The sequence below is a fragment of the Eutrigla gurnardus genome (genome assembly GCF_963514095.1).
Source record: "Eutrigla gurnardus genome assembly, chromosome: 2".
Classification (NCBI taxonomy): domain Eukaryota; kingdom Metazoa; phylum Chordata; class Actinopteri; order Perciformes; family Triglidae; genus Eutrigla; species Eutrigla gurnardus.
Window position 1 is genome coordinate 10,364,839 of NC_139916.1, and position 14,662 is coordinate 10,379,500.

Sequence of the window (14,662 nt, forward strand, 5' to 3'; positions counted from 1 at the left end):
ACTGCCATCTAGTGGTTGAATGAAAATCAGTAGTACCCTGAATTAATCAGTTTTAAAGTACTTGTACTTAACTTGAGTATTTAGCTATGTAAAACCTTGACTATAGGACCACAGAATAAAGCATTCATATATTAAAGTGTAACACACTCAGTTTCTGACTTGTTTTCATTAACATAATTTTTCTTTTTATTGTGGCTGCATCTTAGATTCCTTCTTTTTTAAATCATCCAATCTTTCAAGGATTTACTGGACTTAAGTAATTAATTGTTGCACATAAAAATGTTTGATCTCTTTAGTATCACAGAAGACAAAAAAAACCATCAATATCTCCCATCTGAGCAGCTGAAACCAGCCAACGCATTTCTGCTTAAAAAAAAGAAAAGATGTAGCTGCCAATTAATCTCCTGACAACTGACGAACCATTGCAACCTTTAATTGCTATTGACAAGTGACAGAGAACTAACTGGACTGTAGGCAGAGACTTGGAAGACGCATTCTTTTTCACATTACTTTTTTTATTCAAGTTACCGAAACCAAATGAAGACAAATGTTCACATCTGAATGTTCACATGATGCACTCTCAAATCCCACAAATACAAAAAAAAAAAAAAAAAAAATGTAAATAAAAAAAAAAAGAAAAAGAAAGAAAAGGTCAACTAAAACCATCCCAGAGAAACTCAAACATTAACAGATCATATATTCGGGGTTCGGAATGACGTTTGCTTCAAACAAAGTTTCCATCCACACATCTGAAGGAGTTCTGGTACGAAAAACCACGATGAGACTTTTGAACTTGGTCTGGTTATTAATAGGTAATTTGAGGTGATAAAAAAAATTGTACATTTTAACAACTAAAATGATGAGGATTTTATTTACTTCTCTATTGAGCAAATTTAAATGAAATAAAACTCAAATTCGCCCAAATGAAAACACAAAAATAGGCCTTCATTATACAAAAAACAAAAGTCCTCTTTTCTTTCCCGCGAAAACACTTTTCACGTCTTTGCAGCTGCACAAAAGGAAGTCGGCTTGTCAAGTTGTGCAGCATCCATCCCAAGTTGTGAGTGTTAAGTAACAGTGTTGACAACAGAGTCTGATCTGAGGGGGGCTGAAGATGTTCTAAACCAACCTCGGCATTAGAAACTTCCCGGCTGGCACAAACGTTCCTTCACACCAGGGAAGCAGTCAGGGTTAGCCCACCCTGAGGGGCGGAGCTACGAGGACAACGCCATCTCCTCTGACAAACAGCATGGGGATGTTCCTCTTGGTTGACTAAAATGGACACCAAACATTTTACTTCACGTTGAACGCCATTCTCAAAAAATTCTACAAGAGTACTTTCTAAAAATGTATTAAAAGAGAAATCATGGAATATTTGGTTTTATTAGACAGAAAATGTAAAGGGATTTTGGACAATTGGACAAAAGAAAACCCAAATGTCAACATTTTACTTTATTGTTGTCATCTATAGTGTTATTTGCATAAAAAGCAGAATGTATATAAGAAGAAGTCGTTGTCATGGTGACGTCACCCGTTGGTTTGTGGACTATGGTTTTTAAGCCTCAAGTTTGGCATTTTGGCTGTCGCCATGGATTTTTTTGCAACCGGTGAAAGAAGTGACAATATTTCCTACTCCTTTGTTTGGTAACATTAAAGAAAAAAGAAATATGGATGATGCACAGGCGTCTATTTACAACTTTACAGCTGAGTGTTAGTTGTCTAAGAAGCTAATAGCATTGTACCAATGTTAGCTGCTCTATTTCAACAATGTGGGCTAAATTAAACTGCATGCTGACTCCAGATTAAATGTGATCTGTCCAGAGATGTAGCGACTCAAACCAAGTAAATAAGCTGTGAGTAATGAAGAGTCTACAAGCCGCTAGGCTAATTCATGCAGTGTAAAAAGCTAGTCATTCAGGAAGTGCGTGTGAAGACTTTAGTCGATTACAGCACACTTGTGCTGCGCCACAGGAGGATTTATGTTTTGGTTTGCTACTGTTAATGTACTGAGGGGGCTCACACAGATACTAGTAGTGAAAACATGCATCGGTTATATATTATAGACTGTTGTAGTCAGATTTGAAAGCACTTTCTAAATAAAACAAGAGTTCAGGTTTGTCAGACTGCTTGTATTAACTGATGATGAAGTAGCCACGTGCAATATCGCGACATGTTGAGAACCCTGCATTCGAATCATTGACGGGTGAACTGTGATCAAATGTGAGGCCGGTGAAACTCACGCGTGAAGTGAGTGTTTTTTTCTGATCTCTGCATGGCCAGTTAACGGTTACTGTGTCTAACAAACAAAGTCGACGGTTTGGATCTCTGGGAAGTCAGATCCAAGAACACACCCTTCTGGCAGAGGTGCTGCCAAAGAGAACAAAAGATCTTCCAGATTATAACTGGAAGATGTCGTTTTTTTCTGACTCTGGGAAGTCAGATCCAAAAACACACAAATGTAATTTGTGGTATTCCCACTGGAGGTGAGTCGTGAGCGGTCTTTCATCCAATCACAGACTCCGCCTTGGTAAACGTCTCCATCAGCATCTCACTAACCTCCACCAGATGTTTCCTGAACCACTACGGTTTCCATTGATTGATTGATTGATTAGTGAATGAGTGGAGTCTACCTGCAGTGAAACAGTCGAGGTCACTGACTGAGGGATGAAGCGAGTTATTCGTTTATGTAACATCCTTTATGTGGGTATGAACACCTGCCTGCCGGTGTCATGTGCCGGTTACAGGCGCGGCACACCACTGTGAGAGTGAGGGGGCAAATTTTATTTGGCCGTCATCTATCAGCACAACCAGCTCGTTTTCAGTGCCGTTTTCATCCCGGTAACGTAGACAACCAGGTCACTGCATCAGATTGATCTACGCGTATTGATTATTCTTTACAGAGAAAGGAAAAACTCTGAAAATGATTTTACAAGAGTCTAGGAAAAGCTACATTTTTGTTTGTCTGTCTTTCAAGATCTTGAAAAGACCAAATCCTCTTTCCACTCATTTTAATGCTCGAGCCAGAATTCCTTTGGTCAGTCTATTTTAGGAAAGCGTCATACAAACATGACATTTTGTATCATGTGAGCCGTAATGTACATTTAAATGCTACTTTGGGAGTGGAATGACGCCACCACGACAACTGTTTTTCAGTGAGCAGGAATGAGAGTGTAACGGGGAGAAGTCCACTTCGTACCTTGTATAGTTCTTCATAAGTTTCTTCGTCAATCTCAACCGTGGTGACGGTCTCCTCCACGTCACCCAGGATCATGTTCAGGTGCTGATCGTAGGCCTGGGACAAACGCGAACATGAACTTGAGATCAGTGCAGACTAAAAGACGTAGTAGCGATCACACCGAAACGCATCGCAATTACCGAATTAATTCAGTCCAGGATCAGAATTTATATTCTAAATATAGCAAAACGATGTTTCGAGAGCATCAACAGTAATGTTAGTCAAAGTCACAATATAAATTCAACAATATGTCACAGGAAACAAAACTTGAAACTAAAGATTGAGACCATACACTCATGTTTACATTTTCTCATAGACTTCTATACAATCAGAGAGGAGATGCCCCATGATGGCCAGCTGAGAGAATGACAGTTTAAGGTGCTTTAGCGTAGGCTTCACTTTTCAGAATCGGGTTGCCGCCTTATTTTTTAATTTCTTTCGGTAGCCTTCCCACCAGACTACACAACCACACACACCTCCATGTGTCTCAGCGTTTACTAGAGAGTGTAATCGGATGCTGGGAGGTTATCTTACATGCAGTCGACCACGGAGCTCCCGGTCATTCCTCATCTTAACATAGATCCTCTCATCGAGACTGAGTCGGATCAGATCCAGTGGCTCCTCAACCGTGTTGGTAGTTGGTTGCTGCAGAACACAAAAGGACGCATGTAAGTCACGTGACATATAAGGATTTCCACAACTTCCAGGAACAACAACATATGTAATTTGATCCATAATTCCATAAATTAAATCAGGCTTTCATTAACTCCATTCTGCACGTTTGAAAACCCCAGAAAGTTGTTTAACAGTACTCACACCAATATATTGCATTAAATGGCTTAACAATGCATGGGTTTTTCAATTATTTGTCTTTTTAAGGGGGGAGTAAATTAGGCCTAAAGCAGATTAAAGAAGGTGGAGCTGTGGAGAAAAGTCAAAGACATCAACTTAAATTATCAACCCCACTATATAGTGTTTTTGAGCATTTATTTAACGTTCTGTTTGTTTACAGATAAACTTAAAAGGGGTTGAACGCGTTTGACCAGCTTTCAGTTGTGAAACTACGCGGTTTAAGCGCGGATGGTCAACATACCCAGCACACGTTTAAGTAATTTTGAAGTTAGCATCACATGCTAAACGTGCTAATTTAGCTAGCTTTGACAGGCCCCTCCGCGCCGTTAACAGACAAAAACAAACAAAAGTGCAATGCAAATCCCCCTTAACCAAGCACACGAGTGAAACTTCCATGCGAGCTTCTTTCGGGATCGTTTCACACACGCTGTGTAACAGAAGAACAGAACAATTAGACAAGGAGCACCACCAACCTGCTCTACTTCGTCCGCCATTAGGTTTGCGTCTGCGTCGTGTGGTTTGACCGGTACGCGGGTTGCCAGGTCCGTAAAAGACGTAAAGAAGTTGAATCAGTACGTCTTTTTGAACACAAGTACTTCACCTCTGGTGTGTGGTGGTCAATTCATACAAAGGTTATTTTTTGTCTCTAATTAGTTTCATGCGAATGTGAATGAGAACAACTACTTTTACTTTGATGCTTTCTGTTCATTATGATGATATAACTGCTGTAGGCTACTTTTTTAAGCAGCCATTTGAACGCAGCTCCCACAATGTAGACGCCACACGCATGCGTGCTTGTGGAGGATTAACTGCAAACCTGGCAACCGTTACGTGAGGATCAGCAGTACCGCTCTCCTATTCCTCCTCCTCTTCCTCCTCTCCGGTTTTCCAGACCTTTCCATCCTCCACGTCACCGCGCAGTTACACTAGTGGTACAAATGCTCAAAGGTAAGTGATTTAATTTAATGATGAAATGTAATGATGCGTAACTAATTTTAACGTAAAGACCTCGCGCACACAGTCTGTTGTTGCTTTACAGTCGCTGGAAATATCACGACAATTCACAGTGTCGCGTGACAAGGTCGACTTGTGAGTTCAGGTTCAAATAGGACGGTAAAACACCACAAATACAGGCTTAAGTATATGATAAAGATACTGTAATAAGCCTATGAATGCAGCCTCAATGTGACACCTGCGACATTAGCCGTGTAAAACAATCCAGGTGGCTTTTTGGGGGGGGGGGGTTACTGTCTTATATACCTATAAGGTTATTCCTATTATTTAAATAAGTAACCGAGGTGCTCTTCTGACTGTAGCCTTGTTTATGTCCTTCAGCAGTTGGAAAGTTAAATAAGCCTGCTGTTTTTTTTGTTTTTTTTTTGTTTGTTTTTTGATGATTTGTGCTACTCATGTCTAGTTTAAATGTCTAACAGTCCAGAATTTGTCTTGTTTTCTACCACCAGCAGTGAAAAAAGGCCAAAGGTATAATTTAAGAGAATAAAGTCCACATATCTGAGGAGCTGGAACCATCCAATGTTTTTATTTTTTTTAACTTTTTAAATTGACGTTAAAATTACCAAATAAAGATGAATTGTTGCAGCTATGATTTTTTGGAGTGTTTTGTCATCCTCTCTCATTTCTGTGCGTTCTTTTTTTCTGTGTTGAATGTGAATGTGTGTGTGCCTCCTCTCCCAGTTCAGCCCAGTACGACATACTGGGTGTGTGTGCAGGCTGAGGAGGCAGAGCAGAGCAGTGGACGAACCCATTCCACCCTCAGCTGCAGAATTGCTCTGTGGTGGAAGAGATCCCTGCTACAAAGCAAACACAGCAGTTTCTTCGTTAGTGGTACTTCTCCCATTGTGAACTAGATTTGTGTGTATTTGCTCCTCTTTGGTCGGTGGTTCTGCTTCTGTGAGACAGATGGAGGATGGAAAGTAAATTACATTCTTCATGTTCAGTTATGAACTCACACAGAAGTGGTTGGCGTCCTAGAAATGGTGCAGTAATGCTACTACTGTGTAGGTGTGTTCCCACTGAACGCGAAATGATCTTTGCTGTTGCATACAATGAAAAGTCGTGAATTTAAGTCAGGATTGCAAAATTTGCGTTATTCACAAAATTGTGCGAGTTAAAATATTCAAATTTGAGCAAGAAATTCTCCTTTAGAGACACGTTGCTAAAGTTGCTGAATCCTAAATAGAGGGAAACAAATATTGCTTCCTGTGTCTGTGGTCCCCCAGAGGTCTATAGTAGCTCATATTAAACCAGAGACCAGACCAGACTATGTGGAGAAACCAGAGACTGTCTATGGTCCAAACAACAAGGTGGCTGCTGTATTTATGCCTAGGACCAGAATCCAGACTCCATTCAGAAAACAAGCATTTTAAAAGTTGTTTGCGTCTCGTTTTGCAGATAGATCTAACAAAGAAGATTTAAGACATAACTAATCCCCATCATTATGGAGTTATTTCACCATCCTTTTGATCTGGATTATGAAATTCACCGAGCACCTCTTGAAGATATCATGAACCCAGACAGGATGGGGTTTGGTTTCCCAGCATTTCTGAGACTTCACAACATAAACAATGCAGTAATGGTGGTTAGTTCAGCCATGATGGAGGAAACCTGTTGGTGTCTAAATAGAGGGAAGCCCCGCCTCCTCTCCGGCGCTTCTAGTGCAAATGACTCGAGCGAGTAATGCAAGGCGAAAATTCGGGTTTGGTGTGAACACAACATACCAGTGATAAGATGTTTGTCCAGTATCCCTTTTCTTCACCCCCTCTCTCTTTTTCTCTCCCTACTTCCTCATCACATTCTGCAGGATCCGTTGTGGCAGTCTGGCCACATGATGGCGCCAAACAGCAGGAAGATAGAAGTTAACCACGTCACCATCTGCTGTTGGTCATCAGTCCAACCGAGTGAATCTGTTTAAACTATTTTAATAAACTTGAATTATTGTTCTTCTATTTTTTTTTTTCTTTTTTTCTTCTCACTTTGTTTTATGATGTGAAGCACTTTGAGTCTGCCTTGTGTATGAAATGTGCTATACAAATAAAGTTGGCTTGCCTTGCCTTAATCGCTGAGAAGTTACTGTTTCATTGAGTAAAACAAAACCTTCACCACAGAAATCACTAATGTCATAGAGCTTTTTGTGTTTAAAGAAAGAAAGTGAGAAAATGTAAAGTAATCGTTATGGATGATTCAAATGTGATCTCTTTTCACAAGATCATACAGCAAAACTTATTTTATAATTACTTTCACATTTTTACAGCATTGCATGTGTGTGTTTTCTTTGTTTTTTTTACAAGTTATACTGGCATTAAGAAGAAGGAATAATATATAAAGAAGATGTAACTGCCCTACATTATGTGTTGTGTATATTTTTTTTAAAAGACGGATATTTCACTGGATGTAACGGTTTAAAAACATTCTTTAAATAATTCACGGAACCTTGTTCTCTTTAAAAAAATGTGAAACTTTAGCGACATCTTTTTCTTGCAGAATGTCCTGTCATTTTGTCAGTGGAATTTGTTTTTAAGAGGTGCAACATTTAATATTGTGAGCAGAGGGACTGCTTCCCAACTGTTCTCAACATCGGAGCGACTGATCCGGCAGCTTGCGGCTAACGTGAGCAGTGCTGACAGAGTTAGTGTTAACCTGAAGGGAACCGGAGGGCGGGTGCCGCTATGTGGCCCAATCCGGCTTTGTAAACAAATCACAGAAGCTTGGATTTACAACACACAGAAGGAGTGATTTCATTCTATGCTCAGGTCGACATTAGGCCTACTTCACTGTGTATTGACATAGCTAATAGTAGTTTGCCGCTGTATTCATGATCTGAATTTAGAGCATTTAAATCTCAATTTGATGCAGACTGTGTTAATAAAGTCATACTATTTTGGCACTTTGACATGTTGTCTGTTGAATCTTTCGGTGTCGATAATTTGACAAGAATGTTACTAGTGTTAAGAATAGACAACACCTGAAATAAAAATGCTTCCTAAAAGGATACATGGCTACTTAACACCTAGTTTAAGCTGGAACACATTAATGAACAGTGGAAAATGTTATCACAATGTGTAAACTTACAATGTTATGGAGCGAGTTATGAGGTGGGGAAAGAGTTGTCGGTGACTGTTGTAACCCCCTGCGGTAAAACTTGTTTTTTGTTACTACGGAAACACTGGTCAGTAGGTGCCACTGGTTGTATGGTAACACTGGTAAGCAGATGTGTCTGGTTGTTACTATGGAAACACTGGTTCACATGTGCCACTGATTGTTACTATGGAAACATTGATCAGGTCTCACTGACTGTTACCATAGAAACATTAGTCAGCAGGTCTCACTGGTTGTTACTATGGAAACACTAGTCAGAAGGTACTGATTTGATTGTTACTATGGGAACACTGGTCAGCAATTGATTGTTTCTATGGAAGCACTGGTTACCAGACGTGTCTGGTTACTATGCCAGCACTGGTTAGCAGGTCTCACTGAAAACCTTGGCAGCTGTCACTGATTTGATTGTTGTTATTGAAACAGTGGTTAGCAGATGTCACTGATTGTTACTATGGTGACAAACGTGTGACAGCAGCTAAGAATCACATAACCAAATAAAATATAACTGAACTGGCTTTAAGACATCAGTGCATCAGACATCTTTCCCTTGAAACAGTGGATCTTGAGCTGGATGTGAAAAATGAACACATAAGTAAAAACTCCCAGACAAATTAAAAAAAGACAGCCCGGAGAGATTAAACCATAGCTGTTATTTTTATGACTATCAAACTGTTAAAAATGTACAGCTTAACCATCAACTGAGCATTTATTTTGAAATGATGTATTTGCAAAACTGATTTACTGTTGTAATAACATGTACGTCCACAGCAGGTCAGTGTTGGACAACAGAAGCTCAGAGTTCCTCTTCCTGGACAGTCTGTTTCTGTTGTCGGTATGACAACAGATTTGAACTATTCCAGTCATCTTAAGTGCAAAAGAAAATAACATTATTATTAGTGGAGACACCCAAATGCCTAAAATGAACTTAGACTTAGACATACTTTATTGTCATTCAAGTATCCACAGGGTGTATACAGAGCGCAATTTCGTTGCATTGCTCCGACAAAGTTTGGTAAAAGTATATGTGCATATATACATATGTGCAATGGAATAAATAAAGTGACGGAAGCAGTTTAAAAAACAGATTAAAAAGACACAAATAAAATACAGCAGTGATTTAAAAATATGTCCACAATAAAAGAATGATTCCACTGAAAAGGAACTTTGAAATCATATTCAGTGAAACCAGCTTAGTGAAATTCACAAGTCATTGCACACAGCTCTACTTGTCTGGGAAGACTTTCCACATCACTTTGGAAGCTGCCTGCTCCATTCAGCCACAAGAGCATTAGTGAGTGTGTGATGGGGATGACTTCAGGGCTTCGGGCCAGTCAAGTTCTTCCAAACCAAACTTAATTTAAAAAGCATTTCTTCATTGACCTAACCTATTATTTACTTATCTCAGCATTTTGCATTAGAAATGCACTATGGAAACGGAAAAATGTGTTATGTCTTCCTCAATTGCAAAAGAAAGGTTTCTATGCTGGCTGTAGGTGGTTTTTAACCTTTGTCAGATAAAAGTTGATGCTCTAATCCAGGGACAGAAATGCCTTTGCTAAATAAATTTAACTCTGGAGACCGATCTGCGTCTTCTCAGATATTCCCATAATATGCAAATGCTTGAGACGTGGCCAATATTAGCTGACACGTAAGAAGAATCAAAGCTTGAACCAAATTCCTGCCACGTAATACTAAACCCCAGGTTAGAGAGGACAAATGAAAGGTGTCCCGGGATAAGGATTGCCTCGTGAACGCATGGTGATATGCCTGGATAAAGAGAGAAATAATAAGTAAATTAAATTAGCTGTACAAAGAGCTGATAGTGTTCGGTAACTTTTTCGGGTAGACATAAGCTGACATAACGTCCCATCTGCACTGAATTTTCTGAGAGCAGTTGAGGATGTTTTTTTATCTGTACATTTACATCTCAGATTTTTTTCCCCTATGCGGCAATCTAAAATTACACTGTGACAAGAGGGGCAAGGATGGAGAAAGTCGAAAAATGGAGGTGGTGGTATAGAATAATAATAAAGAATTGCTCAGAATGAGTAATGAAAATGCATGTACCTGTTAGGTCGCTTTGACCCTAGAATAGCCCTGCAGTCGTTAAAATGTCATTCAGACCTTCGCATTACAGCCGAGACTGACAAGCTGATTTATATGGTTTTAAATTATGGATGAAGATAAAGTCAATGGAGCAAACTGAAATACAGGGGAATGTGCACGTGCACATGGCTAAAAACATGCACTGGTGAAAAATACAAAGTCACACACACACACACACACACTTTCAGAGAGCTGGTTCAGAGCTGTGTGTCTCTGTAGCTATTTCTACAGGATCTATTTAAAACACAGGCTGAGGAGGAGATGAGGACGCCGGGGCCTGCAGAGGACTGCATGATCCATTAACATCCAACTTCTCATTATTCACTCCAGAATGGAAAAGAAAGCAATAAAATAACGCCGCCCTTTGATGATGAGTATCAAATCAGCAGCAACAAATCATGCAGAGACACAAATGGTGAACAGGGGAAAGAAACGTATTGTACAGCGTGTTTGACGTTTCTATCAATAATTTTTCATGTGTTGATATATTCATTTCTAATCTTTTATCACTTATTTCTCTGCAGACCGTCGTCAACATTGAGTTATAGTGACGTTGTTTTTTATGTGAATTGCATACTTAACAGGTCACATAACAAAAGTCCTTATAATGGTAACAAATGTACTTATTTTAACCCAAACTACAATCTTCTAAGCAAGTACCTTCTACTGCTTCAGTTAGTTCAGCATTTTGGCCGTCGCCATCTTGGATTGTTTTTCAACCAGTGAAGGAGGTGACCATATTTGGACTGTGGAGGAGCGACGGGTGGATCTGATGAACACAAGCAGCAGAGCGGCCACCTTTCTGGATCTGGGTCCATCTGGATTCTGGTGTGAAGCTGCTAACAAAGTTAGCTTCCTAATTCAAGGTCAACTTTACAGCTAAGTGTTAAAGTCAACTTAGCTAACTGCATTGGTAGCGACCAGTCAATCACAAGGTAGCCCCGCCCTAAACCATGCCCTGCTTGATGGCCCATTGGATAATTTTTTAACACCATTCATCTCTACTAAACATGTCAGCAAAGTGAATTAAAAAGACATTGGTGCCACAGAAGTTTCCTGCACCAGAATAAGTTCTGGTTGAATTAGTGTCCTTTTGCTTTCTCTGACAGAAACCCATTACAGAGAAGGGGAGTTACAGCAATTTAGGCTGCGACCCACCGCTGGCTATTTGGAGCCATGTGAATTAGAGCAGACAGAAATGATAGCTATCTGTCACGAGGCTACATCTCCGGTACCACCGAGGAGAGCAAAGGAGAGGAGGAAGGGGAAATTAACGAAGAAGGGGGAAGAGGAAATTAGCCATTTCTGTTTTTTGCAACTACAATTCAAGTGACAAATAGGTTAATTGTCTCATAGACTGCTATCCAATCTGACCACCAGTTGCTTATGTAGCAAAAATGGGATTGCAAATTGCAATTTTTTGCTGCATTTATTTACTCAGTAAACATCCTTGTATCCTTGTTGGTGTTTCTGTGCTTGTGAGGACCCTTGATGCTACACAATACATCACACACCGTACAGGGACTCAAACTCAGAGGTGTCTCTTGTAACAACGAACGTCCTGTTATCCAGACTAATTAATGTATCAGTGTCAGCTGGTGGAGCGGCAGAGACCAAGCAGCATTTCTTATTGGCCGGGAGGATGACGCAATGAAAACTAATGGACAGCAGCAGTACGTCTCCACGGAGCAGTGCCTCTGCTAACACAATCATTCATCACTGAGCTTCAACCGGTAACAGCGACGATATTATTTATAAATGACTCTGCTTTTGAAACATAAATATGTTTCTCTGATGCAGTGGTCAGTCAGTTTCACTTCCAGGGACAAGAAAACTCAAGTGCCTTAAACTTGCATTCTTTCTACTTAACCCTTTAAAACTGTTTTCAGTCCATGGAAGTAAATAATAACACATAAATCCAGTTTTTCCAGCAAAATAATTTAATATTTAAAATGTTTTCTGTATGCACCATCTAAGTTTAACACGTTATGCTAAAATTTGCGAATAAAGTCGAAACACAGCTGAGGCTGATGGGTTTGCCATTCGATATGCAGGGATTTGGTCATTTAGTATCGGTACGTTAAGTGTGATGATGGTGCTAAATGAAATTATGTCCATAGATACTACAGTTCATCCTGACAGCTACCATTTTTCATGGCACCTCATCCAACAATTGCTGTAATCTTTCACTCAAAACCACAAACGTGAAACTCATTTCGAGGAAATTTCTAGAAACGTTCATTATAATACATTTAATCGTTTTTGAGACGTTTCAGTCTCGATCAAATGTTGGCCTGACTGACCGACATTGTCATCCACAGAGCCAGAGTGTGTCTAAAATCGCACTTTGCTTCTCATCTGACATTGGTTATATATCAAACAACACGTGACAGCAGCAATTTGTTTCTATCGATGTAAAAACTAACCCATAATTTACCTCAGAGCTTGTTAAATGAAGCGACGAAACAATGAGGAAGAGCGCCGCTGCAGAAGACGCAATTGTCCATTTCTGACACAAGCTCCTCATTAAAACTGAGCGATGGTGAACAATAAGCAGCCAAGAAGAAGAGGCTGCACATGATGAATATATTTAAACCACGTTTGACAGCAGCAATATTTTTCTGTGGATTTGAGCTTGTTACAGAATGAAGGGATCATTTATTACGCAGCTTGTTAGAACAAGAGCAGTTGCTATTGTCTGGCATGCATGTAATCTGCATATATGGGTATATGTGTTGTTTACTGTATACGGAGCCACGGACATCCTCACTTGTGAATTTGACTGCCTCTGTTCTGCATTAGCATGGGGGGGATTACTGGGCTTCACTCATAAAATTACACTGAAAAAAACAAAACTAACATGAAGAGATGTTTAATAACCACAAATACACATAAAACAACCACAAAGACATGCTAAATGACCACAAACATAAACAAAACGTCCACAAAGACACACTAAATGACCACAAACATAAACAAAACATCCACAAAGACATGCTAAATGACCACAAACATACACAAAATGACCCAAAACATCTACAAATTGTTGAAGAATGACTACAGAGATGCAAAATAACTACAAAGAGACATTAAATGACTGCAAATAGACCCAAAATTACCACGTAGAGGCTTAAAACATGAGAAATGAAATGCGATACAACTAAATATAGATGCAAACCAACCACAGAGATGCAAAACGACTAAGAAGGCAAAAATAGACTGAGACTAGAATTTGGGTGTCTTGTCCTATGTAGATGGGGTTAGAGGGCTCTTACAGGGCCCACTGTCTCGTAATCTGTGCATGTGTATACAGCCAACGCAGTCTCATCACATTTCAAGAGAACCAGGCAGGTTGCAGCTGTGAGAAGATGATGAGTCAGAAGTCTTTCTTGCTTTCTAATGTCCCCTTTTCAAAGAATTTGCAATGGTAGGATGTTTGTAATAACACAGAAAAGCCGTTGATGCTTTTTTTTTTGCCAATTAAAACTGAGTGTCCAGGAAATGTATTAAATCTATACATTCCAAATTTTGTAAAGAAAGTTTAGCTGAGGGTAACATTCTCTGCTCCATCACAGTATTAGCTCCATTATCTAATGGCTTTGGATATTACTGCACTGCTGCACTTACATCAAGTCGGCTACAACACTGTGTGTCATCAAATATCGTCCCTCATTACAGACTCACTTATTGGGTTGATTATCACAACGGAAGAGAGAGAGCAAGCGTAGAGGAAATGCTGCAAAGTTATAAATGTTGTCAATACTGTCTCTAATATCACTTATTAATCTGCATTATAAGAATGCAGATTCAATCACAACAAAAAGAGGGAAAAAAAGGAGGTGGAGAGAGAACAGGACACTGTGATGAGAAAAAATGGAGTTGATGCTCTAAATGTAATAGAATTTCATAACAGGTGAATACATTTACGCGTGTTTGATCACATCGGTGGTGTCTTTGTGTCGGAGATGTAAAGGCGATATGGTAAATGATAAGGGACACACACGTGCGATTGATGTTGATTGATCCTATTAGCTAACACCAACCTGAAAGAGATCCACATGTTTATAAAACTCCATCCGAGTGGGAGGAAGTGTAAATGCCATTTACGGAGGAAGAGACAAACAAAAACGTTTTTCTATCAAAAAATTACAAAATTAGTCTGAGGAGAAAAATATGGAGGTCAGGGGAAAACAAATAATAATGTAATGTAATATCAGATGAAAAATGGAAGGAAACATTCAAAGCAGGACATAACCTATGAATAGTCAAACTACCGGTAAGTACTATTTTATTACTTTAAAGTATAAGAATATTACTAAGCCATGCTGGAGAGGTTGTAGAGGATGTGCAACT

General features: G+C 39.5%; 1 protein-coding gene across 1 annotated transcript; it reads right to left on the reverse strand.

The window, feature by feature from the left end:
- Positions 1–494: 494 nt before the first annotated feature.
- lsm3 (LSM3 homolog, U6 small nuclear RNA and mRNA degradation associated) lies at positions 495–4,608 on the reverse strand. The gene is made up of 4 exons (XM_084023249.1): positions 4,561–4,608; positions 3,770–3,880; positions 3,197–3,292; positions 495–1,272 (listed from the first exon to the last, which is right to left on the reverse strand). The coding sequence occupies exons 1-4, from the start codon at positions 4,579–4,581 to the stop codon at positions 1,192–1,194; spliced, it is 309 nt and encodes a 102-aa protein (XP_083879375.1). The 5' UTR covers positions 4,582–4,608; the 3' UTR covers positions 495–1,191.
- Positions 4,609–14,662: the final 10,054 nt, after the last annotated feature.

What these genes read in the sequence shown, in the direction of transcription:
- lsm3 (XM_084023249.1), bottom strand. Translation starts at nt 4,581, where the DNA reads ATGGCGGACGAAGTAGAGCAG. An exon ending in TGGCGGACGAAGTAGAGCAG is followed by an intron (nt 3,881 to 4,560) that starts GTTGGTGGTGCT and finishes TGTGTTCTGCAG; the next exon opens with CAACCAACTACCAACACGGT. An exon ending in CTTATGAAGAACTATACAAG is followed by an intron (nt 1,273 to 3,196) that starts GTACGAAGTGGA and finishes TGTCCATTTTAG; the next exon opens with TCAACCAAGAGGAACATCCC.